This window comes from Sturnus vulgaris, chromosome 2 (genome assembly GCF_052056855.1).
Source record: "Sturnus vulgaris isolate bStuVul1 chromosome 2, bStuVul1.hap1, whole genome shotgun sequence".
Lineage (NCBI taxonomy): Eukaryota > Metazoa > Chordata > Aves > Passeriformes > Sturnidae > Sturnus > Sturnus vulgaris.
In genome coordinates this window covers 89,465,714-89,489,498 of record NC_142244.1, presented here as the reverse complement: position 1 = coordinate 89,489,498, position 23,785 = coordinate 89,465,714, and the positions used below count along the sequence as shown (strand labels likewise).

The 23,785-nt window shown below is 42.7% G+C and overlaps 1 protein-coding gene across 3 annotated transcripts in view; it reads right to left on the bottom strand.

Moving 5' to 3' along the window:
* Positions 1-23,785, bottom strand: part of NPAS2 (neuronal PAS domain protein 2) — a 105,290-nt gene that overhangs the window by 1,696 nt on the left and 79,809 nt on the right. Inside the window, exons 9-20 of one of the 3 annotated variants that reach the window (XM_088160038.1) lie at positions 21,764-21,846; positions 20,766-20,872; positions 19,486-19,633; positions 18,806-18,887; positions 17,974-18,115; positions 17,154-17,260; positions 16,890-16,982; positions 10,928-11,074; positions 5,100-5,294; positions 3,631-3,794; positions 3,040-3,132; positions 955-1,141 (exon numbers count right to left, since the gene is read on the bottom strand). In XM_088160038.1, the coding sequence (XP_088016164.1) occupies positions 955-1,141; positions 3,040-3,132; positions 3,631-3,794; positions 5,100-5,294; positions 10,928-11,074; positions 16,890-16,982; positions 17,154-17,260; positions 17,974-18,115; positions 18,806-18,887; positions 19,486-19,633; positions 20,766-20,872; positions 21,764-21,846 (1,548 nt within the window). The remainder of the gene's footprint in view (positions 1-954; positions 1,142-3,039; positions 3,133-3,630; positions 3,795-5,099; positions 5,295-10,927; positions 11,075-16,889; positions 16,983-17,153; positions 17,261-17,973; positions 18,116-18,805; positions 18,888-19,485; positions 19,634-20,765; positions 20,873-21,763; positions 21,847-23,785) is intronic. The other 2 variants (XM_088160039.1, XM_088160040.1) reach the window with 2 other exon arrangements.

Here is a 23,785-nt window from a genome sequence, read left to right as displayed (position 1 = left end):
CTCATAGGAATGCACTGCCTGGGATTTGCAGGTTATCCTGAAAAGCCTGCTTGGGAACTGCATGGGTGAACATGTCAGAAATGACACGGATGGATGGCAGAAATGAAACAGGATCCTAATGTGCCTCATGCTCTCCCTTCTAGCCCTTCCTTTTCCTGAGCTTACAGTTGGGCATGACCTTGCACTGTTGCAGTTGATGTGAATTTTGCAGACGCTTTATTGGAAACAGTATCTGCCGGACTTTTTTTCATTAATTCTCAGCTATGATAAGGATTTCATTTCAATAAGAAGAGTTTAATCATTTGAGGTTGGTTATACTCTTTCAATGATGCCAGTGGATATGTGACCAGGTTTTACAGACTCAGTTCAGCTCCTGCTGAACTACTACAGAGAGACCTCATTTCCCCCCTTTACTTCGGTATGTATTGAATTAGGTCAAAAATTAAGTATTTTTACATCTTCAAATCACCTGGTTGTTCCAGGCAATGTGCTCCACTTTATCTTCTTTGCCTTGTGGAGTTGAGAAAATATGTTAGTTTCCTGAAGGGATCCAGATATCTGATCCAGATCTATTTTATGTTGATGCTGGTAATTAAAAATAATTTTTTGACTTGCGAGCTAAAAAAATTTTATACTGAATAAAGAGTACAGAACAAATCCTAAGGCATTGATTTCCAGCTGGAAATAAATTTTAAATATATCCAAGATAATCTGATTATGCTTTAAATGTACAGAATTAGTAATTTCCTTTTAAATATTCTGACTCTTTCCACTGCTCCCTTGCTGTACTAGTACTGGCCATTGTAGCAGTGTGCCACAGGTCAGAAGTCAGAATCTCTTAAATGGACTTTTCTGCCAGCATCAGGCTCCAGCAGAAACCTGAGGCCCAATTTCACAGCCCACTCACCTTGTTACTGTGTGCACACATTTTATACATCATCCTCTTTGTCCTACCTGCAGGTAGCGTTGTTGCTGATGCTGTTGGTGCTGGAGTTGCATAGGTGGCAGAGAGGATGGCTGGGAAGGAGGGGTAGTGGTGAACCCTTGGTTTAACACTGCTTGTCCCATCAGTACAATTGGAGAGCTGCTGCTGGAAGTCTGCACTTCCAAACTTTGAAACATTTGTTGGGTTTGAGAATACCTATGGAAGAAAGAAGCAAAACTATCAAGAAGAAAGTGTTGGAAACAAAGGTCTTCTCTTAGAATAGGGATGGCAATACCTAGTCTTCCTAAATCACAGAATCACAGAATGCTGTAGGTTGGAAAGGACCTCAAAGACTGTCTAGTGCCAACCTACCTCCCATGGGCAGAGACATCTTCCACCAGACCAGGCTGCTCAAAGCCCCATCCACCAATCCAGCTTTGAACACTTTCAGGGATGGGGCATCCACGACTTCTCAGGGCAACCTGTTTCAGTGCCTCACCACTCTCACAGTAAAGAATTTCTTCCTAATATCTAATCTAAACCTGCCTTCTTTCAGTTTAAATTCACTACCTTTTGTCCTATCCCTATATGCCCTTGTAAAAATTCCCTCCCCTTCTCTCTTACAGCCCCTTTTAGATACTGGAAGGCTGCTGTGACATCTCCCCAGGCCTTCTCTTCTGCAAGGAAACCCCTCAGATAATTCCCAATAAATTATTTCAGTGCATGGTACCTGCTAATATGAACAACAGCACTATTGGAAGCACTGCTTTTCCTTACTCTGTGCATGAGCTGGACTTGGAGGGAAGAATACATCTCACCTCAAAATCCAGATCACATTTTAGATTCATTAAAGATTCTGGTTTATGCACATCTTTTCTTCAGCCACAGCATTCACATCCCAGGCTCATTAAACCAAATGGCCTTTGATTCTCTTTTAATATGCTGAGCCCTGAACTGCAGCAAGAGAGAAGCAAATGCACCTCCTGTGCTGCTGCCTGTGCTCCCCTGTGACTGCCTGGGGGGTGGTGATCTCCTGCAGAAACACGGCTAGGGTTGATTACTTCTGAAGCTGCTCATGCACATATTGCCAAGTACGATCAGCAGTTCCCATCACCATGAGCCCCACTCTAGCAACAGAAGCCTCTAGAAACCCTCTGGAACGAGGGATGGGACAGAAACAAAATACTCATCTCCTCTTGCCATTCTGCTGCAAAGCAAAACTTAAGTATGTGTTGTTTTGTGGAAGGCTGTGGGCAAAACCACAATAGAACTATTGCCAACCCAGCCTAATTCTGTTTATCCTGTGAAGGATGATGAGATCATAGTGTGGCTTGTGTTCACTCAACAGCTGTTCAACATTAGGGTTTAGTCAGAAGTTCTACAGTCTGGGTACTTGTATGAAGATGTGAGCTCCTATAAAAGGGTCCCATGAGTCAGGAAGTCTACGTGAGCTGGGAGATGCATCTTTGCAAATAAGGCCTCTTTTGTTCAGAGCCTTAAAAGTAGAGCTACAATATTTATATTTGACAAACTAACTCAAGGTAACCTAAACAACAATAATGATGTTTAAAAAAAGAAGTACTGAATACCTACATTCATTATAATATACATAACATTATAACAATACTGTTTTGTAAAAAGAATTACTTTTAAAGAAATTACGTGCAAAGAGTTGCTTATTGTTTTACAGTTCACAATTGTACAGTGAAAAAAAACAGCTTAAAAAAAAGGTATATTTTGACCAGCATGTTCTGCTTCTTTCATCTAAGTTTTGAGGAGACAAAACAACTGAAGCGAGGCTTTCTTGGCACCAGTCATTTAACTGCTGACTTTCTCACATTTACCTTGGTGGGTCAGAAGTTCTAGTGCTGAAGTAGACAGCACGTGAGGGACAAAAATTCCCCCAGCCATGGCTTGTTAACACTGGCACTTTGTGTTTCCCTCTGTCATTCTTCCTGATATGACCGAGCAGGGTAAGGCTGACCTCAATGCTGGAAGGCAGGCTCAGCATAGTAACACATTCCCAATATTTGTAACTACGTCACCATCTTACAAAAGAAAGCTACTTCCCCTCAAAAGCAACTTTGATGTTTTATCTTCGACAAGGCACGTACTTGGCCTGGGATCCCGCCATGCTGAGGTCTGAAGGGTGTCTTGCATTACAGGACCCAGGCATCATGGGCTGAATAGGCTGGCTAAGCAACAATCTGGCACATGAGGGGAAAAAGAAAAAAAAGGTGACATTGCTGGAAGAGAAGGACCATACAAACCCCACACTGTGCAAAGAGAAACAGCATTTTCCCAGGCACGGCAGCAGGCGGAGCGTGAGGAGCTCTGGCCCAGCTGCTGGCTGTGGCAGGCGCATCCCGGGCACTGCCAGGCGGAGGCTGGGGCAGCGCCTGCCCTCTGGGCTGATCTGCGTGCCTCATATACACCTCATAAATCACATTTTTTACCATTATTATCTGCTAAATATATGATGCTTCAATAATATATTACAACTTCGGTTACATTCACCTTGTGCTCTTCAAAGCCAGCAGCAAGGTTTCAGTTTTAATAACTCTACGGGGTCAGCCAGCTACACTCCGGGAATCTTAATCCACCTGCGCATTACAGCAGTCCCCGAGCTGGCGTGCCCTGCGGTCGCTGTTCCCGGCGGGCACAGCGGGAAGCTCAGCCCTTCCCGAGCGGGGCCGGGCCCGTACCTGAGCTGCTGGTCGTGGCTGCAGCCGGCGGGCGCGGGGGTGCCGCCGCGGGACAGGCCGCCAGGGGGCGCCGCGGGGCCGCCGCCTGAGGCGAACGGCGCGGGGCGGGGCGGGGCGCGGCCGCCGCCCGGCGCCAGCTCCGTGCTCCGCGCCGCCTTCGGGCCCTGCAAGAGAAGAGAAGAGAGCAGGGAGACATCTCGACTGCGGCACCACTGTGTCGCCACCCGGCTGCTGTCGCCATACGCGAAACGACTGTCATGCTCCCGGCTGCCCTGGGCCTGTTCCTGCCGGCCGGCAAACCCGGCACTGCCCAAACGACCCCCCATTAAGGCACGAACGAAGTTCAGCTTCGTGCCGCCAAGACCCATGATAGGAAGAGATCATAGAAAAAAAAAAGGTGGTGGTCTTTTTTTTTTGTTGTTGTTGTTTTGGTTTGTTTGTTTGCTGCGTTTTGGTTTTTTTTCTACTTCACAGAATCACAGATCAGGTTGGAAGGGACCACAGTGGGATATCTGGTCCAACCTCCCTCCTCTAGCAGGGTCATCCCAGAGCACATGGACAGGATCGTGTCCAGACAGTTCTTGAGAATGTCCAGTGAGGGACACTCCGCACCCCCTCATGGTAACCTGTTCCAGTGCTCAGTCACTCGCACAGTGACAAAGCTCTTCCTTACATTCTGGTGGAACTTCCTGTGCATCAGGTTCTGCCCCTTGCCCCTTGTATTTGTTACCCAGATACACTCTCTAATAGAATCATTATAACACAGGTATGTAGGAGGTGAAAAGCTACAGCTGGGGACTCTGAAGACAATCAGGCAAATATGCTTGCTAACACAATCAGGAAGCAGAAACAGGAGCTCAGTTTTCTGTGAAGGGAGATGCAACAGGTGGATGGAAGAGCAAACAGTGGAAATGCTGAGAAACCAACAGTATGAACAAAAAATAAATATAGTGCCAAACCAAATAGGTTTTAGATTTCAGTTACTGCTCAGGCTGGACTTTTTTTTTGCTGTGCAGGAACCTGTTAACATTCACAGCCTGAGGGTCTCAAATGAATCTCAATGTATTGTGTGTGCCACCACAGCAGACGGGCTTTGTTGTGTTGGTGGAGTCCTGGGCTCGGGGAGCAAGTATTCTGGGAGGTCTCACTATTTCAAGTTTCCAGTGTGATCAGTCAGGTTTCTTTCAGGACCACCTGAAGAACAGTCACCTACACATTTTGCGTGTCCCCCTGCTCCATTTTCAAGTTGAAACAGCTGCTCAAATAACCCTTCTGGCTGAGGTCTTAAAAAAAGGCTTTAAGGTAAGGCAAATGCAGCAGGGAAGCCCTTTTTACACGCTGCTCTTATACAGAATCAGAAGAAAGGGAAGGCAAAGGCACAGTTACAGGACGGACATGATTTTACTTGCTTGCTTAATAACAGCTCAGTGTCTCCATCTAAATGCTTCTCTATTCAAAGAAATTATTACCTGGCTCGATATCACACTTGCTTCTCTCAGTGACTGCTGGTTCGTTGTTTGTGAAGATGTGATTTGCCCTTGAAGTTGAGGACTGGGGACAAGCTGCTGCTGAGAAATGGCCCCTGACCTCTGCTGTAGCTGTTGTGGGTCCAGCTGCTGAGTATTGCTAAAGCTCAGGGACACTGCTGGCTGCTGTAAGATCATCTGGAAAAGAAGAGGGGAGGGATTTATTTACATAGCCCAGATGTCTTGGGTAATGAATATGACAGAAGTAAATCCAAAGATACATTCTAAAATAAAGTTATCACATTTCTAGATTCATAACACATTTACTGTTAGTTGGAAATCACCTATCATTCCTACATTAATAGCTCTACCCAATTTCTCTACTTTCTTGGATTCTTGCTCTGCAAGTGCACCCTTTACTTGTGAAATGTCTTGAAGGTGGCAAGTCCTCTCTCCACGCGGCAGGTACAGCCTGCTTAAGAGCAGTTCCCAGTACATTCACTGTGTTCTGTGGCATCCTCATCAAAGAGTAGAGAGTAACTCCATGTCTTTTCAGTCCTTTTGTTTCTCCTTTCAACAAAATCCACCTGCCTTTCAGACAGAGCTGTCTTTGAATTTGTCTCTGGAAATTCAACACTTTACACCCAGCTGAGTTGTCGAATGTTTTTAATGAGGCCACAGTCAGGCCAGAGCTCTCCAAGCTGAATGGCCGTGTCCTTATCATTGACAGGATGTGTAAACAGACAGTCGCTGTCATTTATCTGATTTCCCATCAGGTAACTGTCACCTGGCATTCTTCCTAACTGTGTCATGCATTTGGCTTGTGCAAAAGAGCTAGCAGCTTACTGTTTCTGTAAATTATGTCCTCTCTACTTCTGCATTTCGAGATGAGGCTTTCTTCTTTAAAAGTTATAGGACTTGGGAATTTTTGCTTTTCTAGGGGCTATTTCTTTTATTACAGTTGTAAAGAGGGGAAAGTATTCTTTTAAAACCATGCATTATTACTGCTACAAGCTCTCTGCAGTATTTCAGACCTAGCCTTTCTGCAACCAAGGACTGTATGGAGATACACATCCCACACAGTTGACATAATTTTTGGATCTGATTCTGATTCCACACCACTGCTACATGTGTAGAACTCCATTAATTTAAGTAGGGCTACTTAAGTTTTCAATGAAATCAGAATCAAATTATTCTCTTTGTTATTCATCCATCAGTCTCATGCACATGCCTATCAGTACATCTGAGGTACACCCAGTAATTAGTACACCTTTGTGCAGCTTATTGCTATATTAACAATTCCCTAAACTATCATGTCCCCTCTAAGTTTTCCTGGAAAAGGCCCATACCTTTCTCCAAAGCATAATATATTGCTTTTCTTTGCAAAAGTACGGTTTGATCCATCATGTTTACTTATTTATCTAGCTTTAAAAACACAGCTTATTTAAATATGATAAAATTTTAATTATTTCCTCTGTGCCAAGATTTTACCCAGGAAAAAAGGTACAGACAAAGCTTACATTAATCATCTGGGAGAGGGGGGCAATTAAGGAAAAGCAACAGCTTGTTTCAGGTGCTGTAGGCTAACCACATCTCAGAGATGTCTGATAGGAATAAATGGGTCGAGTGACAGGGTGGGGGCTGCTGCTTGCAGCAGGTCTGAAACTAGCTCTGAGTGGTTTCTTTTAAAAATACTGCTCACTGGGTTTGGAGCCATTACATATCAGAAAGACAGATGGTCTTGCAACTTCTGCCAAGTAAATAGGTCTTATAATGAATAAATCAGAGACAAATATCATGAACATTCATTTTCTTGTTTATTTTCTGTACATAGAAGCTAAGCTTTTGACATGTTTAGTACATGAACTCACTTGATCAGCCCTAGCAGTGAAACGGGTTGCCACTGATATAAAATTTGATATAAAATTCAGAACAGGCAAAGCAAGTGGTGCATGTCAAGAAAGTCATGGGGAGGGAGTGTGAGCCCACTAGTACTGGACAGATCACTGCAAATTAAGGCCTTTAGGAGGATTAGCTTTGCATCCTCCTTGTACATGGTGCACAGCACTGGAGAAGGACTCAGTTCACCCAATGCAGACTACTTAGCAGGGACCTCCTTGTGTGCTTACCTCACGTCCAGTTGAAGGCCACAGAGTTTATCCTCCAAAGAAAGCAGAGTAACCTACTTTGCAATTACTAGTGTGCCACTGGGTAGGAATGTGCACAGTTAATGGTTGGCGGCTAACACACCATAAATGTAGAACCAAGTTTATCCCAGCAGACCAATTTCATTTGTTCATATGTTCGTACCCTGAGAGGGCTGTGAGTGTTTCATACCTGAGAACCCTCTGTTGCCATTATAATGGCCAAAAAAGCATTGTTACCCTCTGGACATAAATGACCTGGAAAAAACAAGCTCAGAACAGGAAGCAGTATTGGCTGTGTCCCTGCAGAACTGAAGACTCAAGATGCCTTATCAAAGCAAGAGTTAACCTGACAGAGGATCGAGGAGTGGAATTTCCACCTGCTAGTTAAACCTAAAAGCTTAATTTGTACAAATCTTAATGGTGGTTTTTCATAATGTGCCTCTTGTGTGATAGTCCCGTCTGAATTTCCCCAAAACACTGAAATACAGCAGCTTTAAATAACAAGAGAAACCTTTCCATAAAAAATAAAATCTTTCCCTAAGTAGCTAAATTAGCAGTCTTCTAACTGTATTGCTGCTAATGACATGTCTCGTTGCTGATTTTGTGGACTGCGAGGTCAGTGAAGCATCTTACAAACATTTTTTAATTGGATAGATTGTTAACATACACAGCAAAGCAGTGAGGGAGAGGAGGGACGCTCTGACACTGCTGCCCCCTCATTCCACGATAGATGGGCCCTACAGCTAATGGCTGAATCACAGTGACAAGGCATCCTGAGGAAAACATCTCTGACTCTACCTGTCCTTTGGATAATCAGGGGATTATAGCTTTTGGGCTCATCATTACAGGTATCAAGACTCTTTCTTTATGTAAAATATATAAAGATGAGAAGCACAGCACTGGGAAGCTGAGGTTCGTTGACTGTGAAGAGAGCCTGCTTTGCAAATGATGGGTGGCTGTGGATGGTCTTGATTGTAGCTCTTGCAAGCTGGTCAGGCTCAGCCTTTCTGCCTTCCTCTGCATCTGTGAATCATTAGCTAGACTGTTCAAACTGGAGCAGACACAGCATCCTTCAGACTTCTGAGGTTACTCTTTCTGCTCTTGTCCTTCATTGTCGGGAAAAGCAGTAACAGAGATTTAACGGGGTTTTGAACACTTTTATTCAGGGCCTGCAATCCTCCTGATAGTTTCATCTTTCTCTGTACAAGTCTCCTGCAAACAGTTTCTAATGCAGACTACTGTGCTCAACATCTGTCTGACTGGGAAAACATTTCTTAGTGGACTGCTGTACTCAGGTTTGAAGATCTCTGAAGGAAATGGAAATTGAGCATAATTCTCCATAGAGCTACCTGTACACTTCTGTGTAGAAGGGACTGAACCAGTGGGGATGATATGCTAATAAATCAGCTAATAAGGGAAAAGCAGGGAAAACTTCCCTCTTTTCAGACAGCCTACATCACTCCCCCACGCTTACAGCTCTATTAAGCAGTGTATTAAGGACACCAGAAATGTGCTTGATAGTAGCCTGTTTGTTATTATGCATTTAAGCTTTGATAGTAGACACAGATCAATGTCTGCAGACATTCAGCTCCCTGAATGATGAAATCTGTGCAGCAAAGCATGTGGTTGGATTTCTGATTTAATGGTTTACTCCTTGCTGTTTGTGAGTCAAAAAAGAGCTGCATGCAAAAGTGTGAGGCTTTTTTCAAATTGCCCCTAGCCAAGTAAGACAAAATTAATTCCTCATCTCAATCTATCCCTGCAACAGTACAGAAATTTCTTTGTGTGTTTTTTTTTTTTCACCTAGAGAAAGTGGGAGAAGAAAAAGGCCCTGGCCAGGAGTCAGTGTGACCACTCACATCTCATCACCTTGTTTGATTGCTCTGAGGAGACCAAAAAGCACACAAAATGCAGAGGATGTAATCTCTATCCAGCATTGCTGGATGATTCCCATCCAGCATTGCCATTTCAGGCAAATATGCAGCCCCCTACATTTCCAAGCTCTTTCCATTATCCTTGCCTCTCAGTTCTGCATCTGCAATAGCCTGGGAAATGGTAGGTACTGATACCAGAGAACTTGTAATGGTCTGAAAATACTTGGTCCAACCTGGTGCAGTCTTCATGGGAGAGGGCATCACCAAAATGGTGTAACTCAGAGCTACAAACTGGTAAGGGGTGGGCAGTACAGAACAACCCACCATTTACCCTCTGGGCCTCTGCCTGAGCTCCCTCTGCGTGTATCTGAGAATCTGTGCCATGGTCTTGGTGCTGTTAAATGCACCCTAATGCATATAGGAGACAGCTTTCTAAAAATAAAATCTGTTTCCTGCATATAGGAATGTGTTCTGAAATTCTATTTTTGCCTAAGTGATGAAAAAAAGAAAAGAGCGTGCATGATTATTGAAGACGTCACTGAGAGAGAGTAATGGCTGTCACCCAATTAGAAACAGAGAAAGTGAGAATATCATGTCTCTTGATATTCATAATAACAATAATAGCTTTCAGACATATGACATGATTCTCAACTGAACACCTGTTAATTGCAGAGATTTTCTCTTCCTATTAATCAAAGTCAGCGGAGAACCAATAGAAGAAACACACTGAAGCTAAACCTGGTCTCCCTATGTGATTGTATGGCACCAGGAACATGGAGTCCCAGGTCTGGAACCCACAGTTGCTGTGTTGTCTTACAGCAGTGCACATGCAGCAACTTAGGTGGCAAAGTTTCTAATTTGGCTTCGCTGGTCCCTTAATTACCTAAACATACAATCCAAATTTGTTAATGTGTGAAACTGCATTTCACAGATGCTGATGATGGGTGAGAGTCTATTTCTGTGTGGAAGTTGCAAGGAAAATTCCCACTGACTTTAGTAGGTCCCATGTTTTCATCCTGTTCGTAAAATACTCTTTGAGATACTTGTTTCCTTGACAGAGCTTGTTTTCTAAAATTACCTTCTTAATATAATACTCACAAAGTCCCCAGTGCCACATTATTAACAAGGATCATTTTACCTGGCATTTATAATTAAAATATGAGGAACATAGCAGTAATCACCCCACATTCAGAAAATTTCCATAAAACTGGATAATTTGTCCACTTATTGTTAAAGAAAATCGTGATCTACTGAACTGCACTTGCTATTATTTCTGAGGTTTGGTAGACATAAGGGGTACAAAGCGTATGCTGTACTAGAGAATTCTACCTCTGTGTAGGAGGTATCAAAGGCAGAAGCAGAGCAGGCTCAGTCAGCTTCACCCTAAAGGCTTAAGCCTGTCCAGTGTAGAACACATTCAGATACCTCCCAGGTGTGAACAAATGAACATCAGCAGAATTTCAGGGGTTTTAATATGACAAGGAAGTCTGAACTTCAACATTCTTTCTACTACAGCTGCTCAGTCTGAAGACTTGGTAGATAAAGTAATAGAATGTTATTGTAAATGACCCAAATTATTCTCCTCCTTCTAAGGCTGAAGTATTCCTTCCTTCTCTTCTTCCAGAGAGCTCTTAAATCTTTCTTGACATAGGTTACTCAAGAGGCTTTTAGAGGGTAACATCCTCATTCAGATGAGCTAGTTTCCACTTGTCCAGGTATCCTGGACTCTGGAGCAATTTTAAGTTGCCAAGCCTATCAACAGTCACATGAGAGAGGATGCCTGACTCTGCCCCTTGCAGTAGAAACGCACCTGTACGCTGGAGTCTTGGACCAGGCAGAGCTGCTCCTGTATCTTTTGGAGCTCCTCCTGCTGCCACCGGATGTTGGCCTGCAGGATCCGTGTCCGCTGCTCTAGCTGGTCCTTGATGGTCTGGAACATGCTGAATTGTGCTGAGAACTGGGGGGGAGTGGGTGGAATAAAAAAAGGGGGGAGGGGAGGGGAAATTAGTCACTATAATACAAACAGACTTCAGTAGAACATTGTTCTGTAAGGAGTTACCAGTTTCTTGATTGTAAAGCACAGCTAAAAAATAAAAATGTCTTTGTAATATACTAACATGTAGGCAAAAGACAGATCTTGTCTATTTTCAAAGTTATGCACATATATTAAATTGCCTCAGTTAGAATGATCTGCTTACAATTGACCATATTCTGTTTTAAGGACTGTTTTTGAGAGTATGCTCCTTTAAAATATCAAGAGTATCCTAATTGGATGGCAAATGAGTGCATTATTTTCATTAGCTTGTAGTTTGGAGCCCTTAGTGTGGCATAACAGTATAATCCAGATGTGTTTTACTAATGCTTTCCTTTTTCTGCACAGAAATAGCAGTTCTGCAATGCTTTGTTCTGCTGATGACTTACTAAGGCATCACACAATAGACCACAATAAACATTTTCTAGATTTGTACAGCTGAGTAGTACTTAAGCAACAAGAAATACTCATTAAGTTATTTTTGTATGTGATGTAAAATTAATAGCACAACTCAATGGAAGAAAGACTGTTCTAAATAATAGTAAAAAATGGAGATCATTAATCAAGGTCAAGAAGCAGGTGCAACCTCCAATGGCAGCAATACTGGCACAAACTGAAGTCATTCAAGAATTGTGGAGAGGACTAACAGCAATAAATCCCCAGTATTTGGTGCTTTCAGGTATGATTCAAAGTTCACCAACGTTAATTATTACTTTAATAGGCTTTGGAATAATTGCTTTCCATAAGCTCATATTTCAAAAGTAAAACAAGAGTCTTTGAAAATAAGAATAAAACCCTTCAAAAAAATCTTTTAAAGTTTTTATGTAATCAAGGCATCCAAGATCTTTTTGAAAATATGCAGGGTTGTGAGTGTACAGGAAAAAAAAAATTGCTGTGACTTGAAAATGCTGCCCTGTTCCTATAGTTGTTCCAGTGGCTCTGTGCTAGTGGGTGAGCTGATGCTTGCTGCTGAAACCTTCCTGCTCCATGGTGCTCACTGGCTTACATTGTTTCTGGCTTTTTAGTAGGAAAAAAAAAGATAACAAGACAGAAATAAAGGAGAGCTCTGGTGCTAGCAGCACTGTACACTTCTTTAGATGAAATTTTTGGTTACTTAGAGAAAGCTAAATGTGACAGAATAGATTTGTATCCGCTAACTAGTTCACCTTAAACCAGTTAAGTATGTGAAAGTACCTTTACATTCCCTCTAGCAAAGCTGACATCTCTAAGTAAATGGCCTTTGGCAGAGAAAGAGACAGAACTTCAGAGGGTTTATTTCCATTTATCAGGCAGAGGATGGCTTTCCCCCACAGCCTGGGAGATCACTGCACAGAGTGGTGGCCAGGTGGAGGTCAGTCTCACAGCCAGCCCTGTTTAGGGGCAAGGAGTTGCTGGTGACAGCAGCCCTCAGAGCCCATTTTGCTGCCAGAGGCACCTGTGAGCACTTGCCCAAGGAGGTGACGAGCCCTCGGCCATGCTGTGGCTCATGGTGCTTGTGCCTGTTAACAGCAGTGCCATCATGTGCAACCCGCCCCTCTCCCAGAGCAGGAAGATGGTGTCAGACCTCCCAACGGGAAGTTCGTGTTACTTTGAATTGGTGTTACAGAGAAGCCAGAGCAGGGTCTCTTTCTTGCTTTCTTTCTTATACATGTATAAAGAATTAATCTGAGGAATGGTTGAGCAGAGACCTCCGATGTTTGGGAATAAGAACAAGTGACTCAAAGGGGAATCTACTGCTGCGTTATAGCCCAGCCTCTGGGTTCTGAAGAGTCCCAGGTATCCTGATTTTAGGAGTGGAATGATACTATGAGCAACAGATCATAGACGAAATGCAGCTAATTCCTGCTTTAGCCTGGGTCTGTACAGAAGGATCTTTTAAAAAGACAAGTCTTGTAATCTAATTATCTCTATATGAACTCTTTTAGTGAGGACTGCTTTTAAGTTTTCAAAAGGATCCTTGCTAGAAAAGAAATTAAAATTAGTTTTAGCAAAGAGCGTCATTTTAACTGCCCGGTTTGGTGATGGCAGACTTTTGATTAACATGCAAATTCCTTGAAGACCCTTTGAGAAAAGAACCTGATTTTCTTCGGTTGATCAATATAAAGAATTTTAAACCAAGTAATTTCACAATCACTTTATACCTCAAAAAGAAACAAAATCCATTTCTGGGCTTTAGTCTTATATTTGAATTTGCTTTGTAAAGTTGCACTATTCCTTATTTTTTGGTGCAGGTTCTTATATTTAGCATATTCATCTTACATTGTCCTTTGGTTATCTTTTTCACATGCTTTTTATATTAATATACTTAACATCAACAATTAGCTGGTATACTGGAGTGAAAGCTATTATGGATGAAGAAAAGGAACTTTCTCTTTTGCTTTTTTCCTTTTCCCACTCTAACTCCCAAATTGTTGGTAACTCTAACCAAGACCCCTGTGCTTACAGAGCTTCTATTGTTTTTGTACAATGAGACACTAACAGCAATTGACCTGCACCAGAGAGTATTTATCTCAAGATCATTAACCGTTCTACTAATTAAGGGAGAAATCTCTAATTGTATAATAAATTAAAAGAGCTTAACTCAAAACATTCCACAGAAAACACTGGCCAGCTTTAACTCTGCTATTGGCATCAGATGAAGTTGCTCTTCTTCTCACTTAGGTATTTACAAATGTCCACAGAATCCTTAGAAAAGTGCATGTAATACACAGAAAAGTGTCATCTTCCTAAACACAGTCAAACATGGGAGACTAGACCTGTGAGATGTCTATAGTTGCACCAGTTTAATCAAGGTTTGTTAATGCAGGCAAAAAAAACCAACCAAAACAAACAAGCAAAACCCACAGCAGTAATTTTAATCTGGTTTCTTAAAAAAAAAAAAAAAAGTAAAACAAGGTGATGCATTTGGGATCATGTCAGCAGATGTTCTGGTAGGGAGGGGCTCAATGCACTGTGCTGGTGATGGTCCAGGGAGGTTCTACAGCCCAGGGAGAGGGACTGGCACTTCCATGCTGTGATTCCTCTCCATCATGGGCATCTGAAAGGCACTAGCTGGACCATGCCCAAGGAGAGGTGTTTTTCTCAACTGAGTGCTTCTCCAGAGTGCCAGAGTTACTCCCTCTCTCTAGGTGCTGGGGGACTTCAGCCAGGAGAGGGGACCTATGACCCCTGTGTCTATCAGGACGGTTCCTCATTTCAAATGTGATAAACAAAAAAATGGATGTCTCAAGACATTCTGGTTCTACAAGTGTCATGACAGTAGGAAGCTGGGTAAAGAAAAGAGACCCTATTTGTTTTTTAGCTCAGTTGCCTTTAAAACTTTCTTTTCTGCCTGCCTTCCAATTCTCTTTCAATCCTTCTGGCCCAAGAGATGAGCCATGTTTCTTGCTGGAGATATTCAACAGAGTTGTGAGAGTGTCAAAAATAACCAGATTGCTGTAACTTCACAAAATCTTTAGCTGAGCAAAGGAGAGAAGGATCCACTCATCCCTTCCTCCTGTGGGAAAGGCTGGCTCCATGCACCAGCCCTGCAAGGCACAGCCCCTGGGAAACTGGATTTTATTAGTTTTGCAGCTCACTGAACAACTTGTTCTTTCTTTCTGTCATCTGAATAACACCTGCTCAATCCCAAACAGATTATTAGTGTTAATCATTATTCAGTCATCAACATCCGCTGTGTTGTAGGGGATTTTAATTTATGACAATGAGGAAGGCAAACAAACAAATATTCTAATTGGGAGCACTTGGTTTAAAGTAAACCATTTACATTCAGGTGACATCTAGGGTAACACTGTGGTGTCTGTTCATTCACACAAGCAAGGTAGAAGCTAAAACTGCATTTCAGTGGAGACAAAACCATCACAGCCTTTGCTGGAAATAAAACTACTGAAAGTTCAAGCAGATGGTGCCTGAGGCAGCAGCTAGCTGCTCGCTGCAGACACAGTTGTGGCCACTTACAATGTTTTCCCTGCTGCTGCCACCCTGTAGTCAAATGTTAGCCACAAGGACACCCAAGGCCTTCCAGCTCCTGCCATCAGTCACCTTCAGATAAAGACAAGTGGCAGAAAGGCAGCAGGGAGAAACCTGTGCAGCTCTTCCTTGTGAGCTGGCAGTGGGGCACCTGGCCACACTATTTCTACAAGCAATGAGCTTGTGTTCTGCCACTAAACTGCTGGGAAATGGTCAGCTAGGAAGCCAAGGAAGCGTTCCTGGTGGGATGCACATGTACCTGGTTTCATCCCTCACTCACCTAAAGCTGCAGGCACCTTTGTCTTTTAAATAATTAATTATCTTGCTGTAGGCTGACTTGTTAATTATTTTAAAGTGGGACATACAGCATAGTAACATAATATTCCTAATAGTTTATGAAAATCACCCAAGTGTGTGGAGATTTGGTACTCTCTGCAGGAGTTTTGCTATGGAGTGTGAACATCAGCAGCCTGAGCTGCAATGTCCTGATGTTATTTCCCTGCCCCACGTCAAGCTTCATCTTGAGCTTCACCAGGAGCACTGCTGTGACTGCTGCTAGAGGGCTGCCTGTGTAGATAGAGTCAACCCTCTTCCTTTCACCAAGATTTAGGTGGCTCAAAGAGGCTTAACCAGTGATTAGATGGCACTCTAATTTATCAGAAAAAAAATGGAGCTGGTGTGCCAGTAAGAGCCTTTTACTGGAAAGGGACAAGGCAGCAGGGCTCTGTGTAAACAACTGGAAAGCTTCTTTTCACAAAGAGCTTTGATAGAGAAGAAAGGGAGGTAGAAAAAAGTCAAACAAAACACACGGAGGCTTATAATACATAAACTAATTGATGTTTGAAAATGCATTAATGAATAACGGAGAGAAGTATCTGTAAAAGAAAATGAATGCTCAGAGCAGATAATTGATATGCTGTTTATTCACTGTGTGCTAGCATGGAGTCATGAAAAGAATATTAAACATGGAAGATAAATGAGAATTTGTTATTTTAAAGCCAGGATCCTCAGGACTTTATATGTTTTATGTGCTACAGAAATAAACTCTGGGATCTTGTGAGTGAGTATATGGTATCAATGGTAGAAGCAGTCTAGGTCCAGCAATACTCTGTCATTCCTAAAATCAGAGGATGATGGGGTGTATCATCACAGCAGGACCACAGGAGAAAAACAATGTGCTGGGAACATGGTAGTCAAATTTGCTTCTTCAAAATCAACTGCAAATGTAACCCTAAGGTGACTTTTTGGGCCATCACCCACTTCAGAGAAATGAGTTAATAGATTGGAGGAATCTGAAATTTGTCTTCAGTGTCATCCTTACCATTACTGGCACACTGACAAAATGGGTATTGAATTTGCATGTCCTCTACTGCTGGTTAGTTCTGCCTCAGCACAGTCAGACAGGTGTTTTTAGCAGGACTGGGTGTCTCTGTTAGTTTTTTGGTTTTAATTCTCAATGTGAATTTGATCTTGATGGGACCTGGTTCTGTAAAAGCAAAACTGAAAAGTATTTTTCCATCTGTTTTTTGTCCTCCCATGAAACAGATGTGTGAACACCTGAACCTACACGCACCTGGGCTTCTGAACACCTGCATGCAGTTATATGTTAAAACATACAAGTGTACAATTCAGATTACTTTCCCAAAATATTTTAAGTGAGAGTTTGGATTTGAGGATTTTGGTTACTAGAGAGGTAACCTAAAAGCCCCAAAATGAGAAAATATCAGGAGATAAGCAAGTGACCTATTCCACTTCCAAATCCCCAACTAACCTGTGCCAGAGGTGCAGGCTGATTTTGCAGAGTTGCTTGAGGCAGCAACTGCTGTGGGAGAAGCTCACATGGAAGCTGAGAAGGCAAAGAAACCTAGGTTAAAAACAAACAAACCAAAACTTTATTTATAAGTTTGGCTCCTTTAAATTTGAGGTTTCTTCTAATGCCGTGGCTTCTGTGTAAGTTGTTTTTAATTGCTAAGCTGTGTATGTGGCACATGCTGTTACACCCTCTGCCTACTTCCATGATTCCTCGTGAAGTTACCTGAAGAGCAGTAGGTTGGCTGAGTCTATGCACGGATAAATCCTGCTGTGTGCTCGGTGTTCTTGGCAAGGGAGTGTTAGACTCCGTAATCAGCTTTGTTGGTGTAGCTGCAAGAAAAGTACCGAGAGTTCTTACATGCTGGAAATCAACCCTGTTTGAAGTGGGTAATACAACAAGACCTGGGTAGAACTTGTAATGGCCTGGCTAAATTCCAGTGGGAGTCAAGGCTGTTCTTGTTGACTTCAGTGGCAATAAAATTAAACAGATAAGGAGGGTCTGGGCAAAGATAAAAGTAAATGAGACAGATTATTTGATTCTGTGCTCCAATGAGCAGTGCAAAAGGACCCATGAACTCTTCTAAATCAGCTGGAACTCCCTTTATAGGGCCAAATAACTGTAAATTTAGGTTAGCTCATTGGCTCTTTTTCCAGACCAGGATGCAGAAAGAGTCAACACTGGAGCATCCTAAATCTTGGCCAGAGGAGAGTCACCCACAGGCTCTTGCTACTCATGTAAGTCTAGAGAAGTCTCATATTGCTCACACTGGTGCCCTCAAATCTAAAGACAAAATCCTCATTTTTGTAACAGATTGAAACAGCACATTTCACATCTAATCCCACTGCTCATCTTCCAGCATTTAGGTGGTTGTCCTAGAACCTTCCCTCCTATATATTACCATTTCGGCTTTTGCACTTCTTTGTCAGTGCATATCATCAATACCTCACAATTTACTGTTAAATTAGCAGCTGTGGTATATAAGCACACATTCTTTAACTTGGCAAAATTAAAAACAATGCCATAACTCAGGAATGCCACTCACATGCTGGGTCTGACTTGGGTGTGTGGGAAGATTTTGGAGAGCTCCTGGATGACACTGAGGGTGTCCGACTAGCACTGAGGATTGAGGCACCAATATCAAGTGCATTAAAGTGCTGTTCAGGATCCAAGCTGGCGCCACTGTCCTAAAACAAATCAGAAAAGGAGAACAGCTATTGCATCTGTCAGAGATAAAGCATTTTGAAATTTAGTAATGGTTGCACACCAGTTCTTTGGCAGACATAAAATGACTTGAGCAGAGCTAATCTCAGGTAGGCCAGCAGAAGACTTGGACAAAGACATCAGTGTTCCAAACAGCATCAAACTAATGCATTTTATAAACAAGTGAGTTAGAAATAAATAGCAAGTTACTGCCATAGTCACTTTGTGCCTTCAGATGTTTTTTGGAATCTTTCTTTTGTGTTCAGTTGGATGTGACAGTATCTGCAACCTCTGTGAGACACTCAGCCATGCACTGAGGATGAGCTTTGCTGTCTCTCCTCAAGAGATCACTGAGATGTAGCCAAGAGGGCTGATTGCCAGAACTTGTCCAAATGAATCTTTAAACTGCGGTACCTTGCCAAGGAAAAGTAGAGATATCTCACACTGCCCGTGACTGTGTTCCACTTCATTTGTGGCTGTTACTGATCTCCAGGTTTATCCTTTCATAAACTCACCTAATTTATGTGAAAATTGTTCAAGTGAGCAATGAGTTCTGCAGTTGAGAGAATCCACCAACACTGGAGAAATACAATTCTGGAGTCTTTGGTGATGTTAACATAGGAATAAGTTGTGATTACTACATAAATTCATGAAAAATGCTTTTCTCATTGTACCTTTAGTGCTGAGGACACAACCTCTGAGGACACTTCTTCCAAGCCCATCTCCTGTCTCCTCTCCACCCGAACATCTGCATAACTGAATGGAAAACATAATTCTATGTATCAAGATGGAACTGCTATATTTCTTAAAATGTACTTTAAGAGAGTGGAGGAACAAATTGCTGTACATTTTACAGGTGAAATGAACAGCTGAAAAGTGACTTAAGTCAAATGCTACTGAATAACATTTGAAATTTTCACGTCTTGCTCTGTTCCCATCTTCTTGAAGTCAAGCTGCATATTTAAGAACTATATAAAAAGGTCAAGTTCACATCCTACAACCACGTTATGACTTCACTGGGATGCTTCTATACATCTCTTTAAAAACAATGTAAGGATTAGAGGAAGTGAATATTTAAGGGATCTGTCTATTCTCGGTTTTTGCACAAAATGGAAAAATGCCATAGTTTTTTGCCCCTAAACTAAAAAAAAAAAAAAAAAAAATTAAGCTTAACATAAACTAAGGTTCAGTCTGATAATTTTTCTATAATTATCCTATTTCCTTCAGAAAGTGCAGGCTTAATTTTTTGTTATGTAAATGATGTTATATTTTTAAAAGAAAATGCTGGCAGATATGAGGATGCTCCCATCTTTCGGTCCCTTATGTCCCAGCCGGTTGATAGGATTTTCCATACCTTACCACCATGTGTGTGCACACAATGAACTCTGGCTTGGAGTTCCACTGGTGGTAGGTGATGTAGTAATGGGTCTGGAGCCAGATCCACTGCTGTCCTTTGGTCAGAAACCGATAGCAGCACGACTTCCCCTTGCCGAACTGCATCACTGCCAGCAGAAAATACACACAGCTTGTAGCACAATTTCCCACATGAGAATGACATGAAATGTGAAAAAAAGTGACAAAAATATCTGTCATAGGTAGACAGGAGTATAAGCACCAATTTTGAGTAAGTGCTCCTCTCAGCCTTCTGACAGAACAAAAATCATAATGATTAGTAGGTATCTTCTTCTGACACTTTGGATCGTACATTCCTACACAGTACAATTAACCTTAAGTTTGGACACTAATGAATTAGCGTCTGCTACAATTTAAACATAGTTCTTACCCTGCTTTATGTGCTGATCACATACTTAATTAGACACCTGGGATTATTTTCTAGGAGTGATCATCTTAAGTTCTAGACCAGAAAAGTACAGGATAAAAATACTTGAAAAGATGAGTATTGTGTGCAGATGGTTTTAGAATGAGGTAAGCATAGGAGATAACACTGTGCAAAGACAAAAATAATTTGAAAGAAAATTCCCAGACTGACAAGAATTCAAACTGCACTAAACCAGGGTGTATTGAAGCTTTTAAAGATTCACCAACCAAATTAATCTCTGCTTTTTTCCCCTGGTGATTTCAAGGGGTTCCCAAACATCCACATATTTAGCCTTTCTATATTTCAATGTCAACATATAAAAAGTTATGTTGACAGGATACTTTCAAGACAGGCAGAGGAGGTAAGCTGAGATGTTACAGCCAGTTCTGTAAGCAAACATTTGAAAAGCATTGCCTTATTTTCTTTACTTAGTTTTTCAATTAAAGCCTAATAGACCGTATTTAAATAATCACAGCTAATCCCAAATACACAGTGAACAACATTAGGGGAAATAATCCACAAGAATTGCTTGAACTATTTCTGCATGTTCTTTACTAATAGAACAGGGGTCAAATCTGGCATATTTTATCTATTCAGTGAGTCTCACTGACCACTTTTGGGGATACAGAAGATAAAATTTATTTTTCAGAGCTTGGTAAGTCTGTTCCAGATGCCAATCAGCTGCAGTGCCCACAGTCTGCTACAGCTCTGCTAAGATACACAGGCTGAGGCAAGAGTCAAACCTCCCCTTCCAAACCACATTTTGCTGAGGTGTCCCAGTGATTTCCCAGGAACCTGGGCCATGTGATACTTACAGTGTTCATGGCACCTTGCTAGCAGCTCTAGGTCATCTATGTGGTAATAGTCGTAGCCAGAAGTACCCAGCACTTCAAAAGGCAAATACCCGATAATCGGCGGTGCTCTGCGGTTGGGCACAACAGGAGTCCATAAAACACAGAACAAGCAGTTCTGCATGTTGATGCAGAGATGCAAACAGCCCAGATCTACATTCACTTATCAGTGTATAGTTGTTCATCTCAGGGGGCTGGATCCTGACTCTCCCCCACCTTGAGCCTGGGACACCCAGCTGGGCACAGCAATACCAGCAGGCACCATCCCACCAAGACAAGACTATGACAACACCCCTTCTTCAGGGAAAATGTGCTTGTGGAAAGCAGCTTCTCAGGGACCTTTACACAGCAATCTGCTGTGAGGGAGCTGTTCCCTGGCTGCTGCTTGGTCAGGGGCTCTTCGATGGCTCCTGCAGCCCTTATACAGGGGAAAATGTATGGGGAGGTGTTTGGAAGCCATCATCTTCTGGGACCGGGGGGATAAGAGAGGAAATCATCTGTGCTGCTTTCCTCTGGGTGCCTGGAGAGCTCATCTGTGGCATGCTGAGGCACTTGCTTTGTACCTTTGCCAGCACAGATGCCTCAGGCCAGCATAGACTTTCCCTCCATAACTCAGTGGGAATTGCACACACGCAATCAATGACTGGATTTGGAAAGAAGGATTTCTGCAGCTGTATAATAATTAGATCATTTTGCCATGTGACAGACTTTAGTCTGTTGAAAATTTTAAAGGAAGAACAAGCTAATCACAAATTCAGCTGAAGAAACAGAGTCCTTTTGTTTTAAAGGCCCAATAAAAATAAATGTAAAATAGTAAGCATCAGCTTTTGTAGGAATTTCGGTGGCAGCCCTCCTGTTCATGATTTAGATGTGAAATGGAACACTACTTGAGAAAACTGTACTTGTGAAATAGTAGTAGCAAAGCACCAAACACAACCAGCAGGGCTTTTCTTGTCACCAACCTGTGATCCAGGAATAAAAATTTCCACTCCAGACTGTGTCTTGATGTGAATTCCTCTAGAGGTTCTTCTACGATGCACATCTCCTGTCCAATGGAGAAAATTGACTTACTGAGAGTTGGAGCTTTGCCCCTTTGCTTCGTCTAGCTTCTGCTGGCTATAAATACATAGTGCATAAGAGGAGAAAACAGAGGATTCACCCATTTTCTGGTCATTCCAGAGAACAAACTATTGTATTTATCAATGCCAACAGTTTTTTTATGGAAGATAGGGAGAAGAACTTGTAATGCACACGTACTTAAGAGCTGAGACTGTGCCTCAGGGTGCCAAAACTTTTTTGGCTTTGAAGCTGTGCCTGGGGTGTGATGGCCGTGGGCTTTCCCAGCATCCAGCCTGTGCCTGATCCCACCAGGGCTTGCCACGTCTTGCTTCACTCCCTCTGTGTTACTAAAGATACCCACCACCCTTGGTCCTTTTGGATGTCTGCCCTCCAAGCTCTCTGAGAAATGGGGACACTTTCCTTCTCCCTCAGTAGCTGCAGAGGAGTAAATAAATGCCTTTTCATGCAGCCAGCCTGCATGGGATCTGTCCAATGGGTAAAAGGGGTCAGTGTTGCCTTGCACTTCACTGCCACAGCAAACAAGCTGGCCCTTAAGACTGACAGCAGCCCTCAGTGCTCACGAGGACAATAATTAATAAGTGAGTTATTGAGGCAGGGCACAGGGCTGTCTGTGAGGCAGGACAGCCTTGTCCCAGAGAGATGAGGATGAGGAGGCAGTCAGTGGTGGTCACTTGCTGGGTGGAGTTGGGAAGTAGAGGGAAGGATGTCAGCACAGTGAACACCCATGCATGGGCTGGGGCTGACTGCACGCCCTATGGCCACCTCACTGTCCACTCCAAGCTCTCCTCTGCCAACCTCTCCTCTCTCACTGAGTGCTTTGCAGGGGCAGCTGCAGCTCCACCAGCTGCCTAGAGTCAGCCTGGAGGCTCCTGGCCTGGGACTTCCTAGCATCAGCATTCTGGATTTGTGGCATCCAGGGTTCTGGTATCCTTCGGGTCTCTCCTGCAGGAGGGTCTCCATCCTCACTGGTAAGGACAGCCTGCCCACTGGCCCCCACTGCTGCTATTCTCCTGCTCCCTGATGCCACATCCCCCCATGCTGTGGGCTCACTGGCACCTTCCCATCATTTCCATTACTGCTTCTCTCTTTTGCTGTCCCTCAGGCAGAGGAGACCACTTTTATTTGTTTTAAACCCTGTTGGGACCAGAGAAGCAGCTGAAGTGTGCTGCCATCAAGCAATTCTTTGATACCTATCAATGCTGATGGAAGTCTCTAGCTGTGCAGAGGCAAAAGGCTTCATAAACACATTGAATTCCTCTCTCCCCCTCTCTCCAGTTTAGGCCAAAATCCACGTTGATGCCAAGAACATACACTAAAATTCAATGTGTAAACACTGCTGTGTGCAATCAAACTGCTGATTCTGTCTTCCTTAGCTGGTCAAATAAACATTTTACATTCATTTTACAGTAGGAAGTCAAGAGTGAGAGTTAGGTGAACTGAAGAAATGTGTGTTCAGGACTTTGTGGCAGTTAAAATCTTCTCTGAGCTGTTCAGCAGCTGCTTCCTCCCTAGCACTGGGCAGCTCATTGCCACGAGTAGATAATTTTGTTTCCCTGTTTAGTTTGAGATGCCAGCTACCTAAAAACAAGGGAATTTGCTTTTAGGGCTCTCAGAGAACCTTTAACTCCAGCCCTTCTGTTAATATGATTATTATGGTTAAGATTCATGGGAAGTGTCCTCACTTACCCAGAAGGGACTCAACTTGCCTGCAGGGTCAGGAATCAGTCTAGAATGCCCTGCAAGTTCCAGAGCAGTAATGGAACCAGGCCAAGAGAGCAGTGATTTCATATTGGTCACATCTTAATTACACAAAAAAACCTCTTAAACTCTGGGCATAGGACACCTGATGCAATAGTTCACATTTGTTTATGAGGGAACAGCAGTGTTAGGCACAAGCTTGGTTT